This window comes from Nilaparvata lugens, chromosome 9 (assembly GCF_014356525.2).
Source record: "Nilaparvata lugens isolate BPH chromosome 9, ASM1435652v1, whole genome shotgun sequence".
NCBI classification, from domain to species: domain Eukaryota; kingdom Metazoa; phylum Arthropoda; class Insecta; order Hemiptera; family Delphacidae; genus Nilaparvata; species Nilaparvata lugens.
Genome location: NC_052512.1, coordinates 21966208 through 21987020, shown reverse-complemented (window position 1 = coordinate 21987020; position 20813 = coordinate 21966208). Strand labels below are relative to the sequence as shown.

Sequence of the window (20813 nt, the reverse complement as noted above, 5' to 3'; positions counted from 1 at the left end):
CCAATATGAAAATAACTCAAGTCAATACTCACTCAGCTTTCTCTTTTACGACAAGAATTCGGTCAATGACTGATAATCATGCTAGCAAAACTCTTCGGTATGGAAAAAATTAACTACTTTTTAATCTATGAATTTTCCCGATTTGACTTGAAATACCAGGATAATTCCCGACTTTTCCCAACCTTATTTCATTTCCATACTAATTCCCTGACTGCTAGACATTCTGTATAATGATAGTATTGTTTATATGGGAAATATTGATATTATTCAAACGGAATCCTGTCAGTTTGAAATGAATCACACTATAATATTATATACTGTCAGCTTTTGTTGAATGTGAAGCAATGATGTTTTTTTCATTAAGAATACTGAATCAACGACTAGTACCAGAGCCACCTCTAATACAAGGCCCTGGCCTACGATATTGCAACGTCGCAGTGAAGGCCTACAAACTAATACACTAGTAGTTCTGTGAACAGTAGACCTCGCGCTGGTAAGTTACATTGAACTGTTGTTTTATATATGTTTTCTCAAACATTGATACATAATTTATCAATTTAAAATGTGTAGAAAAAATCCTAAATAAACATAGATCTTTCTGTCCTATCGTACCGTAACGTGTCATCACGGTTGAGTGTGAGCGCTGTTATCAGGTCTGGCTGCAACTGTCTACAACGTTGATGGAAAGATACATTTTCAAGATGTTTGATGTTTTTGAACGGGTAGTATTATAGTCAACTGTCTACTAATGTTGATGGAAAGATACATTTTCAAGATGTTCTATGTTTTTGAACGGGTAGTATTATCACAGAAAATACAGAATGGAAACTTGTAATCAATCGCCTATCTAACCAATGCTTTTTACATGACGCCAATACTAAACACGTCATGTGACCTTGGGAAGTTCCAATCCTGGTCTTCTGATTGGCTCGTAGCAGTGAACGAGATCAATTGATCCGGATCATTGAAGTGATCCGAACCTACCATCAATACTATTACAATGCGGCGCTTCCTAACAAGATGGCGGATTTTAGCGTCAGGGTACTAGCCAAGTTTCCGTACTGTATGTATACTGTGGTATTATAGTCCACTAGACAGCTGATTTATGGTGAATAATTCTATAGTCTGATTTTTACGGTGATATTGGCGTATGAAGGAGGCTCATTTTTCCTTCTATATTATCCTTGAAATGCAAAATTTCCTAAAACCTTGTATATACGTCGTCATACAATTTTGAAAACAAAAACTACTAATTATCTGTTCGAACTATTAACAGATATCTTATATGCTGTACAAAATATACATGTTTTATGATTATATTCATACTAAGGTATTTTGTTCAATTCATTTGCCAAAAAATCTAAGACAAGCAACCCTACAAAATGAAACTAGAGTTAAACTAGAAATTTAAAATAGATCGCCAGCAGCAAGTTCTTTAAAAATAATTATAATTCTTAATATACAATCATATAATTTTAGTTCTTTAATAATCTACTTACATCTGCAACTCACTGCCAACACACAAGGTCATCTTATGTTGGCAGTGCCAAGTATTACAGTGATAATATTGATGCACTTGAGTTACAATCAATGTTATTTATATTGTATTGTAAAAATATGTATTTGTATGTATATGTGGAGTTTCGTAAGCAAGTGACATATTTCTTTACTTTATTAAACTATTTCTTATTCAATTACAAATTCAATTATTCAATTACAAATTCTATCTGAAATAGACACAATCTGCTATGGAAAACTATGTAAACAAACTCTACAGAAAAGTTTTCTATACGATGCTGACGTCACGATGGGGCGATATGGCAGTAGATCTTGGCTTCATCGACTTTCAGTATGGGGCGTGTCTATCCTATAACTGGTCTAAGGCGAAAACATGGCCGAATGCTCGCTCGTCGTCTGTTGTCCCGTGAGGACTTAAAACGAATTTTAAACCAGCTATGCAAGGAATTTATCAGTGAGTCTTGCAAGAATCAAAATAAAATAAAAATAGCATAACAACTGTGTATTGTTTTGGACTTTTATTCATCAATTTTTAAACCAAAGTTTTCAAATCCGACTAAGAAAAAAAAGTATAAATACATTTTCTGCCTGTCTTGGAATCTCTTTATTATAATATGTATTGAATTTTAAATATATTCTGTCACCAATTATATTATTATTGTAGAATGTCTAAAGAATAAAAACGTTGGACGCATGTATATGTACATGATGGATCATTCACCTTATCAGCTTCAAATATTAATAATCTATGGAGGTTTTATTGGAATTGTTGAGCTGTTTTATAATAAACGCGCCCAACGTTTTCAGTCTAAGACATATTTATTTATTTACATGAAATATATGTAGAGGCTGATCCCATAAACATCTCTGATCTTTATAAATCTCAGGAAATTTAATATTAATATCGTCCCCCATTTAGGTGCAATTTTCGTTGGAGCTCTAGAAGACGTCCAACCTAACCTAGAATACGTCTCGCACAATGAATTGTTTTGACTGAACTGGCCAGAAACAAGACTACGCCAAATGGCGAGACAATTGAGATTCCGAGGGCTCGCTGGGCCCAGCCTCTTGTCCTCATTCTACTCCCGGAGACAGTTGAATTTCGGGCCAATTGTCGGGACAGTTGGCAAGACAATTGGCCTGATGTGTTTATACGAAGATAATAATTTCATGCCTTATGACAATTGTCTCGCCAATTGGCATCGTATAAACTAGGCTTTAGATTCTAGGCCTACACTGTCGACGTAGGCCAGGACCTTGTATTAGAGGTGACTATGTTGGTACTCAAAAGGTCTAAGTAAAAGATACCTATAAGTACTTATAAGTTACTTACAGGTGAGCTAGTACTTATAAGATACCTATCAGTTACTTATCAGGTGAGCTTCTAAGTGTCAGTAATCCTCATAAACAACATCAATACTCACCATAAAACCAGATGCTGGAAGTTTGAAGCGAATCTCACTTGAACACATTAACCATTCGCAGATTGGCCAAAGCCTGGCCGATTTTTGACGAGTCAGCTTTTTTACGCGGATTTCTGGGAGGAAGAGGAGGTAGCCTGCTCTCCTACTACCTGATCATTTCCAAGTATTTCTGTTTGTGCTTACTCAGCATCTCAGTGACTGTCACCAGTTTCTTTAGGCTTGCCTGCAACATAAAAACCGAAAATAAGCTATGAGTCATGCCGATTTTATAATTGAGATGAAATTTCAAGGTTTTGAAAATATCATTGAGTAGACATACTAATTCATATATAATGTATCAGCTAGTATTTTGAATTCATTAGGATGAAATAAAAAATCTCAAGCAACTTTTTGAAATGAAATCAAAAAATTCTTTATTAGGCGGAGTTAGGACTTTTAAGTCCTCTCTATCACTCAACCTCAAAACTTTTTTCATGTTTTATAAATCCACTACAAGTTAATAAAACATGAAAAAAGGAACAGTACTTGAACATTTTTATTTCAATCTAAAAATTGTAGTAGCCTAAAAGGAAACGCAAATACAGCTGAACTTGATCCTTGATAATGGCCTGTTAAATAACAGGCCTGTTGAATCTCTTACCGGCCAGTTGCCTCAACATACCTGTTGAATCCCGGTTGTACGTACGTATGCTAAATTTAACAACGATTAAATGCTAAGAGAACTAATGAGAGAAGCGAATGATGTTTTTAATCAGCGGTTGATCATAGTTTGACGCACGTAACCAGGCCTTATTCAGATACGATAGTTGGAAGGGTTCCTAGACAAATGTGCACAATTTACGTTTAATGCCGTTTCCACACTCAGGCCAAATGCGTACAAATAACGACAAGTGCGAGAGTGTGGATGGCTTGCCTTCATCGTCTCAATAACATTGAAACCTTAACCACTCGAAAATCAAAATATCTCATCCACGAAATTCACAAGTTGACGTATAGCCAGACTGTAGAGTATAAGCACGACCTAAAAGATGAAGAAACCTTAATGATTTGAAAGGTGAAAGGGTAGGTTAGGGGGTTAGGTTTTTGCTTTTAAATGGCAAAATGCGTATATTATTCAAATGTTTTGATAATTGTAAAGCAGAAACAGGAAGCTTGCATGTTAGAACATGTTTGGGTTATATAGTTTGGCTGTACATCACCGTATGATTTTCGGGAATGCGATATTTTGCCTACCGAATTCAAAAAACTATGTTTTTTTCTGTAAAATTGGTGTTGTACCGTTGGAACTTGAATAAATAAATAAATTCAACTGACCTGTGACTTAGTGAGATGTTGCAGTTCCCTGAGATGAGACACGCAAATATGGTGGATAGTACCCAAGTCCCTTGCTGGGTCTCCCTTCAAACCAGGATCGCTTTCTGATTCGGGTTTTTCAACCAAATTCTAACAAAAAAGGACACAATCAATCAGATTACAAAGAATACCAGAAAAAAACACAAATACAGTAGAGCTTCTATAATTAGTAGTTGACGGGACCTAGCGTTTACTACGAATTGTTGAGGGTACGAAATATAGAGGGTATTGCGGAGGAGGGGGCTGATTATAGATGGTGATTAAGAAGAAATCATTCAAATTAGAGAATTCTGAACATTTGATAAGAAATCACTGATATTATGGATGAAAATGTAAAAGAATATAAAAATAGTTAGCCTATGAACTTTTAATATTTGAGATTCTACTAAAATATTGGCAGATTTTTGAATTTAAAATAAAAAATGTTCATAATTTTACAGATTTTTCAAAATATTGAATGAACTAATTTTTTGTTCAATTTCAAATTTTTGATTGCATGGTAGGCTATCCATTTCTGGTAAACTAGCGCACAACACTAATCATAACTAACATCCACAAACTGATTAACAAATTCTTCACACTAAATATTAGAGTTAATAATTATTAAATTTTAGGGCCAGTTTCCGAGCTCGGGATCTATAAGTTCTAGACTTCATAAGCCTAAATCGACTTTCTGAGTCACGGGTTTATCTTCTAAACTCCGGGGTCTATTGAGTTCTCGACTTTTTGAGTCCAGGACTTTAACGCAGTAAACATGAGGGAAATTCACAATATATTGTTGTTATTTTAGCAATGGTAGACAGCTAATTGAAGCGGGCTAATCCAAATGAGCATGCTCTCCAAACTATTTTGTTAAAGCTGGATTTTCCTTTGTGCGTAAATGCCGTAGTCGACCACGACAGGGCGAGGATCTCAGATTGGGAAGATTTCAATTTGTCTAAATAACCTAAAATATTATGTTCAATTGTGCTTTAATGAGAGAGGTTGAGCTTATACTTTTTTATACTTTTAAATGGCAAATGTTTATGTTTATACTATTAAAAATGTTTTGATTCTTGAATAATAATCACAAATAATGATAAGTTATTTGATCAGCTGTTTTAGCACACTTGAAATTTGGAAAATATGAATGTCAACAATGCTTGTAGTCGTCGACTGCGGAAGTTTACGCATAAACGAAAATGCACCTTGAAATACGTTTCGATTTCTTTGTAGGCCTATTCAAAGTAAAACCTAAACTTTTGAAGCATGAATGAATAAACATTTCATTTTGCGTTATGCTATTATTGATCCTTGCCATTATTAATTTTGGAATAAAAATTTTAGTATGCTATTGATTTGGAAAAAGTATTTGTTAAAAAAAACTGGAATAATAATCTATTATTATTATTATTATATTATTATTATTATTATTATGTTGAATATGACATTGATTAATAACATTCAGATTGGAATATGAAATTCCAAGGCAATCCTTGCTTTATTTTTCTTGAACATTTTTAGGATATGTCACAGTCATAAAATGAGGTTAGTTTTTTACACATAATATTCTGATTATTCCAAAATACTAAAAATAATAAACATTATTCCAAAATAAATTTGCAAACAATAAATTATGAATTTAGATGGATTAATTCAAATAATTTAGATATTCCTGACATCTATTTGGCTATTGATCTACTCCAAAACAATAACTGAACTGTGTTTGGTCAGCTAAGTCTAGAACTTAAATTTAAATCTAAACCCTACCCCTAGTCATTGAGGGTTTGAAATAACGCTGTTTTAAATTCTGGACATGACAATTTTTGATAAACCATCGACTCTTGATAAATCCTTGACTCGGGAAGAGGCGAGAATCTAATTAAAGTCCTGGACTTAAAAGCCCTTCATTCAGACAGCGAAATTATAAACTCCAGAGTCGAACGTAATCTCTTAACTCCAGGATGATCTATTCAAGTCCTCGACTACGTTAAAGCCACGACTCGGAAAGCCAATTTTCTGACTCCAGAGTTTAAAGCCGGTTAAAGTCTGGAACTTCGCTAAATGCCGAGCTCGGATCCGGCCCTTAATAATCCTAACCGTAACTATAATTATTATGCTCCTATGAGTACATTGGTAGGTGAGGCAAGAGGACGAATCCTTGTGCGCCAGTGTCAGTCATAAAATCTGTAAAGGTGCGTACAGACTTTCGCTCTGCTCCGCAACCGAACGTCACTCGAGCAGAGCGATTGATGATCGACCGGCGAGCAAGAGTGGTTCGACCGGGGAACGCGAGAAGAGCTAACATCTTCCGTAACGTTCATGATGGGTGCGACTGCAGAGCGGAGGCGGAGCGACTGCGGTACGATGGAGGAACGAGGGCGGTACGAGGGCGGAGCGTGCTCGGTGCGGGTTGGAAGCGCGTATATGTGTACGCAGCTTAATATTACAAAATAATGCCTAAAAATCGAATCTTCGATTCGATACTCAAGATTGATAAAAGTTGATAGTCAAAATCAAAACATATAATCGATATGGTTAATACATGATATCGATTGTCAGTCGATTATCCGGGTTTAGTTTTATAGGGGGTTCGCAGATTCCTATACCAACAATGTTAAAATTTCCAATATTCAGGTACATTTTTCTCAACAACCAGTAAAGATATAGCTAGGTATGCATTTTCTTTTATTCCACTTTTATTTATCTATTCTAAGACACAGGCAATTTCCAGTATTTGAATATTTAAAAATTTTTTTTTTTAAAACATCCAAAACTTTACATAATTTTTGATCAAAATAATTTTTCAGTGCGAAGGTCTCAAAAATTATTTTTTATTCGTCTAAACAAAGCTCAAACAGCTGCATATTATATATCACTGTTATCAGAAAGACCGGGAGAATTCAAAAATGTAAAAAACAGAAATCCAATTTTTTACTAAAAATTAATTTGGCGAACCCCCTAAATTTTCTTTCTCAATTAATAAACATTCTAACAGGGGACGACAAAGGTTAAATATAATAAAAACAAATTAAAAATAAAGTTCTATTGAAAATATTAAATGATATGAAATGTAACTTGATATTTTAAAATGTTAATTTTGTGTTAGTAATACAGATGACTTAGTCTTTTAAGGGCGTTGTTCTTTACCAAGCTTTCTCTGCAAAAAAGGATGGCTTTGTGATAATTATGGTGTATGAAAGATTAGCTCTGACTTTAAAATTTTCATAATGACTTTATTATTGTGTTCTCTTTTATAAAGTAAATGCTTCTGATAAGCCTGAATGCATATAAATCAATATGATGATTATAAAAACAGATAAGTACTTAGCTTGTAAGAAAATCGCATTTTTGTATCAATGATTCTGTTTGTATTATTGCGTTTCAACTGATCAAGTTTAATGAAATTATAATTTGATTTGCTCTAGATCGGACTTTTTATTATTAGAAATAGTGACCCAATTCATAAGTTACATCAATATATTAAAGCATAGGAACCAATAACTTTACCATTAGGAACAGGTTGTAAAACTATCAAACCTGAAGGACAAATTTTATAGTACGCCAAATCAGAGTAGGATAATAACTTACATCAATTAGAGTATGCAGTGTTCAACAAGAAATTTATAATGTGAAATAGATTATTATATAAAAGTCAATGATTGGAATTAATTTTAGTTTAGCAATGCCTCTATGGCTCTTTTTCTATGTTTATAACTTCGGTATCCATTTGAATTACGCGTCGATGTATGTGTTAGGCATTTTAAGGATAATATAGAGGAAAATTATATTTACCATTCTGTGATTTACTTTAAATTCTGATATGTTGCTCAATGGTGAATAAAAAAGTATCCATCCATTTAATTATTAATTCATTTACACATAATGATGCAATACAAGCATACATGAACAGCCTACATGCAAATAAAATAACTACAAACATGATAATATACTAAATCACAAACTGTGGTGCAACAAAAATGAGGAGGGGATTGATTGGGGTAACAAGGGGGAGTGGAGTATCTAATATGGTATAGTATAATAACATTAACTTGCCGCAATTTGTTGCTAGTTTCTAAAAAAGCAAAGCAACATTGTGTGGTTAACTTGTGGAAATACCATATTTTTGTACCTTTTTGTACCAACAAAAATTTTTGTACCTCAACCATAACCGATATACAGGGTGATTCATAATTATGGTAAAATATTTTAATACGTGATAGTAGAGGTAAAAATGAGAAAAAATGTTCATATAAACATATATCCATAAACGCTTCATTAGCGAGCTATACAGAGTGAAAGATTTCGCCTGGAATTCAATTCCTCTGGTGAAATACACCGATCTGAATTGTTTGGGGACTAGTTTTGGAAGAACTTATGCTGGATTCATATGGAAAAATATCTGAAAAATTGAAAAAACTAGTCTGGAAGCTGTAGTGTGAGTAGTTTTTGAGAAAAAAGTTGAAATATGCAAAAAATCTAAGTAGAAAAACACAGGCTTCTACGTTTGATGCCCAATAACATTCTTTAATGACCAGTAAACAAATAATTCCTCGCAATAAAAATTGTAGAGAATTTAATTCTGAAAAGAATTATGTAAGCTGTGTAAACTAAATTCGAATAAAAGTTGAATAAAATGTATTCTTATGTAGTACATTACACCACAAAAATTTGCTGTTTTATGAGGAGAGAACTAATAACTCATAGGTTGTAGCTGATTGCAAATAGAATATTCGGTTTTTATGAAAAGGTTTTTTTTTCATGAAAGTAGCATTTTCTCAAAAACTACTCACACTACAGCTTCCAGACTAGTTTTATTCAATTTTTCAGATATTATTCCATATGAATCCAGTATAAGTTCTTCCAAAACTAGTCCCCAAACAATTCAGCATCGGTGTATTTCACCAGAGGAACTGAATTCCGGGCGAAATCTTTCACCCTGTATTGCTCGCTAATGAAGCGTTTATGGATATATGTTTATATGAACATTTTTTCTTATTTTTACCTCTACTATCACGTATTAAAATATTTTACCATAATTATGAATCACCCTGTATAAGCAAAATAAGAGGGTTGAACAGGTGGACGCTCCCCCCCCACATCAGAAATGAAATTCGACTATACCATATCATTGTAACATTTTTGTACCCTCCAAAACCGTAGAGAAATAATTTTGTACCCTCACCCTTTGTTTCAAACAAAATTTTTGTTGCCCACTCAGTGTGGCATTGTCAGACACTGAGAAAATTGACAACATGTGTTGCTCTACATTTGAGAACAGCAACATGTTTTCTACAAAAAAACTTTCATGTTAAAAACTATTTGTGAACAACATTTAGTTGACAACTTTGGTGTGAACGCAGCTTGATGAAAAGATTTTATTATTTATAGCTTTTATTCATTTATTTATATTATAATTTATTATAGTATAAATACTCACCGACAGCTGGTCAAGGAAGACGACCATCCGCTCCTTGTTTTTCAGAATGAACGGATTCACAACTTCCATGTAGGGTTCTTTGCCTCCAAATTCCACCAAATTGGCCAAATTTTGCAGACATTTTGCCACCATAATCAGTGAACGAGAGGCCATGGTTGGAGGAGGTTCTGAAATTTGAAAATCATAATGAAAATAAATAGAATTTAGGTACTTTTATTTGGGCTGGCCACTAACGACCGGAAAAGTGTGTTGAACATGATTGTGTGAACACACATGTTGCATTCCCCCTTCTTACCCCAATCAATTCAATTCAAAATTTCTTTATTCCTCATAAAAAACAAAACAATATGATTTAAAATCTGCTGTCAGTTCTACATACTCTTACAAGAACTCATACATAAGGATAATATTTTTGTACAATAAAAAACACAAAAAAAATTAAAATTAATTCAAATAGAAAGTGGTCCTCGAAAAATCTTCATTCTAGTATTTTATTCATGATTGAGATTCATAACTCATCAGGGAAGAGTCGTGAACCGACAGTGCTTTAATTCAGGAATGATCTTCACATGGACCTAAGGTCTGTGTGTGAAGACTAGTTCTTCGGCTTGCCAATACGTTTGGAAGATTCTGAGGAATGATTCAGATTTTTGTAAACATTCACGTTAATAAAGATTGATCAATCAATCAATCCTCCCCTCTTTTTTGTTGCACCACAGTGTGAACGCACATGTTCGTCTTTCATTATAATATGTTGTGTCATCAACAAAAGTGGTGTAATTTAATACTGTGAGGATGAGCCCCCTTACCTTTCACCAATTTTTCGGTTTCAATTGATTTAATATGTTACACTACAGTAATCCCAAAAATCCTATTATATTAAGCGAGCAATTTCTGTATATCTGTTTATATTTTTATATCTGGTTATTTATGTTCAACGGATCTCGAAAACGGCTCCAACGATTCCCACGAAATTTGGAACAAAGTAGGTTTATGATATGAAAATTCGATTCCACTGGGTCTCAACCCCGGGATAACTCGCTGAAGGACATTAAAAGGATAAATACGTCCTTGGAAAACCAGCTGGAAATTTTGTCGTCTGTCTATACCGTAATGCGTGATGGAAGTGAGTGAACGAGTGCATGAGTGGGATCATTCAGCTGATATCACGAGAAGAAAAATTAAGCAAGAAAAACTTATTTTCGTTTATTTCTCTTTTTTTTAGAAAACATGTTCACTTCAGAAAGTCCAAAATTGTAACTAGATGCTGTAGAATAGTACATAGTGTATTAAGAATTAAATATTGGGGCACCGAGCTCTGCTCGTTATCTTTATTTATTGATAAACAGAACACAATTCTCTAAAATGATCGTGTTTATATTTCACAGCTGGCTATACGTCATCTTATGAATTTCGGGGATGCGATATTTTGATTTTCCACATACTCACTTTTTTACTATCCACAGCTGTTTCAGCCAAGGATGAATTCTCCTTTTAATGTCGTTCAGCGAGTTTTCTCAAGGATGAGACCTAGTGCAATCGAATCTTCATATCATAAACCTACTATGTTCCAAATTTCGTGAAAATCGTTAGAGCCGTTTTCGAGATCCGTTAAATATAAATAACCAGTTATAAAAATAACCAGATATAAAAATAACTAGATATAAAAATAACCAGATATATAAATACAGGAATTACTCGCTTAATATAATAGGATACCATCTCATGTCAACAAATCAGATTACTGTATTTTGATCGAGTCAATTAAAATTTCTAGATTTCTCGCGAGATACGGTAAGCTAATTGATTACACAGCTGATCTCCCACACAGGCACACGCATCTTCTGTTATCGACAGACGACGGAATCATCATCTGTTTTTCCAAGGATGAATTATCCTTTTCATGTCCTTCAGCGAGTTTTCCCAGGGATGAGACCTAGTGCAATCGAATTTTGATATCATAAACCTACTACATTCCAAATTTCGTGAAAATCGTTAGAGCCGTTTTCGAGATCCGTTGAACATAAATATCCATATAACCAGATAAAAATAGAAAAATATAAACAGATATACAGAAATTGCTCGCTTATTTATTTATTTTATTTATTAATCATCATTACATAGCATCATGTCCGGGAATATTCCTGTTTGATACTTAAATTGTCAGATATAATAATATATAGGTACATAAGAATGTACAATAACATATATGATAGAATCATAAATAAAATCAATAACATTTCAAGTCACAGTTATAGAACTATTCATAATAATAGAATAAATTTCACCTCAAAATCTATCAACAATAAACTCTGCCACTGAGTAGTAGACTCTCTCAGTTAACATTGACTTGATAGTTTTTTTGAACAGCGGCAATGAATCAATTTTACGGATGGCCTCGGGTAACTTATTATACAATTTTATTCCTGAATAAGAAGGGTTTCTTTCGTAAGAGGCATGTCTGTGAATAGGGTATAATATCAAGCTCTGATTACGCGTAGAATACTTATGTCTGTCTGTGCAAAGATTAAATTTATGGATATTACTCTTTATGAATATTAACAAATGAAATATGTAGATGGCAGGCAGAGTGAGGATCTTCGATTCCCGAAAAATAGATTTGCATTTATCTCTAGCTCTTAAACCAAAAACCACCCTAATGATCTTTTTTTGTATTAAAAATATTTTATAGCTGTCAGTCGAGTTTCCCCAGAAAATATTTCCATAGCATAGGTGGGAATAGACGTAGGCATAGTATACGGTGATTAGTGTATTTCTATCAACTGAATGAGATAGCTTGAGAATAACATAATATGCACGGTTCAACTTCGTCGTGAGATTTTTTATATGTTCTTTCCAATTTAGTCCCTCATCTATTGTAACTCCTAGGAATTTTAAAGATTTAGCTGTTTTTAGTCCATTATCATAAAGAGGGAGAAAACTTCTCAAGTTGGTTCTTCTGTAACTAAATTCCATCTGATAAGTTTTACTGTAGTTGAGAGAGAGGCCATTTGCTTTGAGCCAATCAGTTATGTTTTCCAGGTCTTTTTTATGTTACCAGCTAGAGTTTTGTGATTTTTGTCTGATATTAATGCGGTCGTGTCATCAGCAAACATTATAAGTCTTGATTGGGAAATGACTCAGGGAAATCGTTTACATAGATGATGAATTATAGAGGCCCAAGTATTGATCATTGAGGCACTCCATTCGTTATTTTTGAAAAGGAAGATGACCTAAGTGATTCTTTATCTTTCACACATTGTTGTCTATTATTCAAGTAAGAGCTAAACCAATTGAGGGCTGTCCCAACTACACCATAACAGCGAAGCTTTTCCAACAAAATAGTATGATTCACACATTCGAATGCCTTTGATAAATCTCAGAAGATGCCGGCAACAAACTGCGATCCATCAACAGCCAATGAGAGACTTGATATGAATTCATAAATGGCCCCAGTTGTATTCCTGCCCTTACGGAAACCGTACTGATCCGTGTGAAGTGAGTTGTTCATGTCACAAAATTTAATTAATCTGGAAGCAGCTGCCATTCCATAAATTTTAGAAAATGCTGATAAAATAGCAATTGGTCTGTAATTACTGAATTCGCTTTCATCTCCCGTTTTAAATATTGGTATCACGGTTGAATATTTTAGAAAGTCCGGAAACACTCCACTTCTAAATGAAGAATTAATCAGAGACACCATTGGCTTTGCTAATGATAACACACAAATTCTGAGCAGGAATGGAGGAAATTCATCCCAGCCAGGTGTTTTAGATAAATTTATTTTTTTAACTAATTCAATTATCTCTTTTTCTGTAACTGGTTCTAAAGATATGAGCAAGTTATTTGATTTTGGATATTTTCTACTAATATAATAGGATATTGTAGCAAACATAGTATATCATTCTAAACAGAATTCATAGTATATCTATTTGATGATGTGTTTGTTTTTTGAAGTGTGAATAAATTGTTATTTTTATGAGTGATATTAGCTTAACCTAGATTTTGATTTGGACTGTAGTATAAATTTGAAAAGGGGCAGTTTTGGGCATAAGCCTGTTGTGCCTCCTCATATAACTGTAAAAATAATTGTACGACTGAGAATAAATAAATATAAACTATAAATTCAATCTTTCGTTACAAATTTTCTATGCTTTTTCACTCCAGAGCGAAGCTCGGTCCCCCCAAATTATTGACTTTATCAGTATAATTGTATGTAGACGTCAGTTTGAATATAATTGCTATTTGTTTATAAATAAAGTTCCAACTCGATTCACCGGGCCGGTTACCGATCTCGGGATTTAGCGAAGTTCTAGACTTTAACCGGTAAAGGACTTGGTATCGGCTTGGTAAATAACAACGCCCATGAAAGACTAAGTCATCTGTATTACTAACACAAAATTAACATTTTAAAATATCAAGTTACATTTCATATCATTTAATATTTTCAATAAAACTTTATTTTTAATTTGCTTTTATTATATTTAACCTTTGTCGTCCCCTGTTAGAATGTTTATCAATTGAGAAAGAAAATTTAGGGGGTTCGCCAAATTAATTTTTAGTAAAAAATTGGATTTCTGTTTTTTACATTTTTGAATTCTCCCGGTCTTTCTGATAACAGTGATATATAATATGCAGCTGTTTGAGCTTTTTTCAGACGAATAAAAATTAATTTTTGAGACCTCCGCACTGAAAAATTATTTCGATCAAAAATTATGTAAAGTTTTGGATGTTTTTAAAAAAAAAATTTGAAAATGTTCAAATACTGGAAAATGCCTGTGTCTTAGAATAGATAAATAAAAGTGGAATAAATGAAAATGCATACCTAGCTATATCTTTACTGGTTGTTGAGAAAAATGTACCTGAATATTGGAAATTTTAACATTGTTGGTATAGGAATCTGCGAACCCCCTATAAAACTAAACCCGGATAATCGACTGACAATCGATATCATGTATTAACCATATCGATTATATGTTTTGATTTTGACTATCGACTTTTATCAATCTTGAGTATCGAATCGAAGATTCGATTTTTAGGCATTATTTTGTAATATTACAGATTTTATGACTGACACTGGCGCACAAGGAATCGTCCTCTTGCCTCACCTACTAATGTACTCATAGGAGCATAATAATTATAGTTACGGTTAGGCTTATTAAGGGTCGGTTTCCGAGCTCGGGATTCAGCTAAGTTCTAGACTTTAACCGGCTTTAAACTCTGGAGTCAGAAAATTGGCTTTCCGAGTCGTGGCTTTAACGTAGTCGAGGACTTGAATAGATCATCCTGGAGTTAAGAGATTACGTTCGACTCTGGAGTTTATAATTTTGCTTTCTGAGTGAAGGATTTATAATTCCAGGACTTGAATTAGATTCTCATCTTTTTCAGAGACGATGGTTTATCACAAATTGTCATGTCCAAAACTTTAAACAGCGTGATTTTAAACCCTCGACTGGGGTAGGGTTTAAATTTTAGTTCTAGACTTAACTGACCAAACACGATTCAGTTATTTTTTTGGAGTAGATCAATTATAGCCAAATAGATGTCATGGAATACCTAAATAATTATCTGGATTAGTTCATCTAAATTCATATAATTTGTAGTTTGCAAGTATATCTTGGAATAAAGTTGTATCAGAATATTATGCTTGAAAAACAAATCTTATTTTACGACTTTGACATAACCTAAAAATGTCCAATAAAAATAATACAAGGATTGCCTTGAAATTTTATCTTCCAATCTGAATGTTATTAATCAATGTCATATTCAACATATTAATAATAATATGTATAACAATAATGAATCATTATTCCATTTTTTTCAAAACAAATACGTTTTCCAAACCAATAGCCTACTAAAATGTTTATTCCAAAATCAATAATGGCAAGGATCAATAATCAATAATAGCACAACGAAAAATTAAATGTTTATTCATTCATGTTTCAAAAGGTTAGGTTTTACTTTGAATAGGCCTACAAAGAAATCAAAACGTATTTTAACAAAATAATTTTTCGCCCCACTTGGATTTCAAATTTCAATTTCAAATTTATTCAAGTAAGTTACAATACATTCTGGTTCATACACGAATCTACAATAAATTACAGTACAACAGCCAATTATGCAACAAATTTCACATATTATGAAAACTTATTAATTACAATGAAGATTGAATGCAACATTAGAATATTGATAATATAGTATTGTAATATAACTACATAAATCAGCGGTGTTTCAACAATGAATAAATGATAATTTCAATGAATAAATATACACCCCACTATATATTATATGTGTTGGGGTATAAGTAATTAGTTGCTTATTGCGTGTAATAATTACTATTTACAAACTTCATTCACTGATATGGGATTAAAGTTTTTTATAATAAAATTAGTAAAAATGTATAATACAAACAAACAAAATTATGGAATTAGTAAATAAATATTAATGTTCTATTAAGGATAATAATAAGAAAGGTTATTTTTAGAAAAATGAAAAACAGTAAAGAGTGGAATGAAGAATAAATAGTTTCAATATTTACAGTCTAACTAAATTTTCACAATTTTCCACTCCAATATCAACCAACCAGGAAAATAAACTTTTCTTGAACCTGTGTCTATTGAATTCTTCCCTAATGTAACTTGGTATTGAATTATAAATTTTTGGTCCCAAATATGTGTAGTTTCTTTGCCCAAATGCAGTGTTCATCCTTGGTACTATTGAATACGTGTTTCTCTGCCTTGTTTGATGGTTATGATCTGCCAGTCTTATGTGTTCGTTGTTTCTCCTCATTCGCGTGATGATAGCCTGGATGTAGAGTTGTCTTACACTCAGTACTTTACTGTCCTTGAAAAGAATGTTCGTGGGGAATTGATTCTCCTTGAAGCCTATTATTTTTAGTATTCGTTTTTGAAGTTTATAGAGAGGTTCAACATGTGTAAAATTCGTAGCTCCCCAGATAATTATGACGTATCTTAAAATTGATTGCACTAAAGAAAAATAAACAGTTTTTAATGTCTCATAGTTGAGGATTTTACGGAGTTGATAGAATTTGTAGAGAAGCTTCCTGATCCGGGTAATTGATAGATTAATGTGCTTGTCCCATTTGAATTTGTTGTCCACTATTGTTCCTAAATATTTTATTTCATTGACTTGTTGAATTGAAGGGCAATCACACGGGTTGTTGGTGCTTCCACAGTGATGCAGGATTATTGAAGAATCCGGTGGTCTCGTCCGTTCTGTCAGAGAAAAGGCTAAAAATTTCGTTTTTGTTGCATTTACTGTAAGCAAATTTTCTCTTAACCATTTATCGACTTTCATCAATTCTTCCTGTGCCAGATTAAAAACTTCCTCCCAGGTGTTTCCTTCAAATAGTATACACGTATCATCAGCAAAAGCTATTACTCTTCCTCTTATCTTAATTGAACATAGCTCATTTGCATATGCCAAATACAGAATTGGCCCAAGAACTGTTCCTTGGGGAATCCCAAACTTCATCGTTTCCTCTGAACTGAGATGTTCTTCAACTTTGACTTTTTGACGCCGGTCACAGAGGTATGATCTAAACCATGCTAGAGGAACTCCTCTAATTCCCATGGCTTCTAATTTCTTCAGCAGCAAACTGTGATTAACAGTGTCAAAAGCTTTTGCTAGGTCCAGGAACACTGCTGCACATTTTTTGTTATTTTCTAGCTTATCTGTGACAAAATTTGACAATTCTAATACCGCATCTTCTGTACTCCTCCCCTCACGAAAACCAAATTGATTCCTAGATAGTAAGTTGTTTTTTTCCATGTAATTCACAAGACGTTTCTTTACCAGTTTTTCCAAAATCTTAGAAATATTGCTTATAAGTGAAATAGGCCTGTAATTGGTGGCATTTGTTTTGTCGCCTCCTTTATGTAATGGTCTAACACATGTCTCTTTCATAGCTTTTGGAAAAATTCCTTTTGACAGACTTAAATTAAATATGTGAATTAATGGTTTTACAATTACATTTTTTATCGACTTCAATGTTCTATTATTGATTCCATCAAGTCCTGGAGCACTGTCATTTCGCAAACTACTAATAGCTTCAAGAAGCTCATCTTCAGTTACTGGGTGAAAGTAGATGGAGTGTAGAGTTCTTGTAACAGGTTTATATTGGGATATGATTTGGTCTAGTGGTTTTCTTAAGGAATCTATTATTGTCTCCGCCATTTCTTCACCTACATTTGTGAAAAAGTTATTCATGTGGTTGAGCACAGTTTCTGGATTTTCCTTTAGATTGAAAATCCTATCATCTATTTTAATAGCATTCAATTTCATTTTTGTTTTTGATTTAGAGTCAGTAGCATCTTTGATTACTTTCCACATTTTTTTATTATCCTTTCCAGCTTCATACAATTTCTCTCTATAGTATTGGTCCTTTGTTTCATGAATTAAAGCTGTGAGTGTATTCCTATACCGACGATAGAAGTTGGTTAAGTTAATGTTGTTTGGGTCTTCCTTTCTTCTTTTGTTGAGTAGATTTCTGGTTCTTATTGCTGCTACTATACCTCTGGTGATCCATGGTTTGATGGGTTTGTACTTCTTCTGCCGCCGATGCTGCTTGATATTATTTCGTATATGTTGTCTCAGAGTTGATAAGAAGGTGTCATAAGATGTATCTGGATTATTATCTTCTAAAACATGAATCCACTCCTCATTCAGTAGTTCATTCTTCAAGCTATTAATGTCTATTTTCTCGTTTATTTCATGTGTTCCAGTTTCATTTGCACTATTTCTCGAAATATGTTGCACTCCTAGAATTGTGGTGAAGTGGTCAGTTATTGTTGATTCATAAATGATTGGAAAAAGATTATCTCTGGAGTTGGTAGCAATGTGATCTATGCAAGAAGCAGTTTCTGTTGTAGTTCTGGTTGCTTGCTTAATGCAGAGTCTGAGCCCATGCTCGCTTAGAAGATCGCAGTAGTCATTCAATTGATGATGTGGACGAATTTGAAGGGTGTTAATATTCATGTCTCCGGCACATATGACTTGTTGCCCTCTTAGTTCATTCAGGATCGATTCTAAGTCACTCAGGAAATCTGTAATATCATTGAAGGACGGTGATCTGTATATTGCAAGGATGTTCCACTTTTTGTCTGCTGCATCCAACCGAATATGTAGGACATTTGCCTGGTTAATATGTAGCTCAACACATTGTACATTTATACTATCTTTAACATAAACAACTACACCATCATTTTGTAATGGGTTGTTTATGGTGGAAAATACATCATATCCTCGAATGGACTGGAGTACAAATTCAGTCCTAATCCAGCATTCGGTTAGAATAATAACATCAAAAGAAAAATTAATGTCGCACAATTGAATCATCAGCTCATCAAAATTTCTTCTGATACTCCTTATATTGAGACAGAAGATGCTCAAATCACAAGAACTCAATGCTGCACAAAGTTGTTGACTGTTGTTGATCACTTCATCGTTTATTTCTTCAAAATAATCAAGATCCTCGAAGCTGAGCAAATTTGATAAGTTGTTGTTACTCATTATTTAAACTCTCATTAATCCCTTCCATGTTTCTTTCATTCCAGCTTAAGAGAAACTCTTCACTAACATCCTTTAGTTTTCGAATTAGGGTCAGCACTAAATCTTCTTGCCCTGTTGTGATATATCTGAAGGTTTGTGTGTGTCTGCTCATTGCTACTATTACATGTTGTGTGCTGTTATATATTCCAAGTTGTTTTTTATTGTTCCTTATCAGAACTACATTCTTGTGAGTTAAGCCCTGTGCTTCATAAATTGTATGGACTTTAATTGAAGGGTGAAGTTTTGATTGCAGCTCTTCTAGCACTGTTTTCTTCTCGAGCTGAGTGAATGTAAGAATCAGAGTGTTAGGTTCAAGTGGTCCAAGTTCTCCATTTGTTATTGGAGGTCTGACGGATAACAGGACCTCATTTTTCGTACCAATGTCCTGGTAGTAGCTGGAAAGGATGTAGCAGACGTCTATTGGACACCTTCTAGTTACTGTTTGATGGATTCTCTTCTCACAGAGAGATGAAATGTGTGACCATTCAGCTGTTAATTTACTTCTCTCTATGTAAGGTATTTGGTTTGAATCTCCTAGCAGAATAATCTCAGAAGCACCAGCGAGAGATGAGACAAATCCCACGAAACCTGCATGCATTAATACTGCTTCATCTATGAAAACACGTTTGTACTGCTTTTTTGATCCGTTTATTATAAAAGATGAAACTGTTCTATAATCCTGTTTAATTATTCTTTCATATTTATTTTTGTGAATTCTTCTCACCTCTTGCCTAATTTCATTTATTCCAGCTCTTGTCTGACACAAAATGAGATCTTTACCTGGTGTATGTTGCTGAAGGATAAAGTGAGTTTTACCACACCCTGGAACTCCATCCATCCAAGTTATTTTTGGCATCTTACAATTTGTGATGTCAACTTTTAGAATATTCTTCAGTAGCTCAGCATTCAGCATGATTTGGGTGTCTCTACTGACTAGAATATACTTTTCCTTAGTTAAGAATGACTTTGTTGTTTCATTGTAGGGTACGTATTTTCCTTCATTTTCATAACAGAAGCCCATTCGATATGTAGTGGATGTCGGCCACAGGAAAGTCTTAAGTCGATTGTCGTAGATGTTCATCTCGTTTCGCCTTATCTCATGCTGCTGAAGAAGAGATATTACTATTCAGTGATGATAGTACTCCCCTATATAAATCCGCATTCAGAACATCATACTGTTGAATAAAGTTCCTGAGTTCTATCATACTGTTCAAATAAGCATAAAGAATAGAATCATACGGTAGGTATCCTTTTGGACAATCTTCAGAGCCATCGTTTTCATGTGGTATATCCAAGAACTTTAGATTGTTTATTCCTCTGTAATAGAATACATAATTCAGGTTTTTAGTTTTAATTACTAAACTTAAAATGTCCAAGCATGTAAACTCGGAGTCAATATCAAAAGAATCTATTCCAATCGTAATGTTGTATTTATTTATCGATGCATATTCGTCTATTACCAGTAAGAGGTCACGGATACCTAATTGAGCCTCATTGTTATTATTTTGCGCTAATATCAATGTCAATGA

The 20813-nt window shown here is 33.6% G+C and overlaps 1 protein-coding gene across 2 annotated transcripts in view; it reads right to left on the bottom strand.

The window, feature by feature from the left end:
• Positions 1-2569: 2569 nt before the first annotated feature.
• LOC111057429 (ras GTPase-activating protein 1) overlaps positions 2570-20813 on the bottom strand; it is a 101558-nt gene continuing 83314 nt past the window's right edge. For both annotated transcript variants that reach the window (XM_039435631.1, XM_039435632.1), the window contains exons 15-17: positions 9715-9881; positions 4257-4385; positions 2570-3165 (exon numbers count right to left, since the gene is read on the bottom strand). In XM_039435631.1, coding sequence (XP_039291565.1) covers positions 3088-3165; positions 4257-4385; positions 9715-9881 — 374 coding nt within the window. In that variant the 3' untranslated portion in view covers positions 2570-3087. The remainder of the gene's footprint in view (positions 3166-4256; positions 4386-9714; positions 9882-20813) is intronic.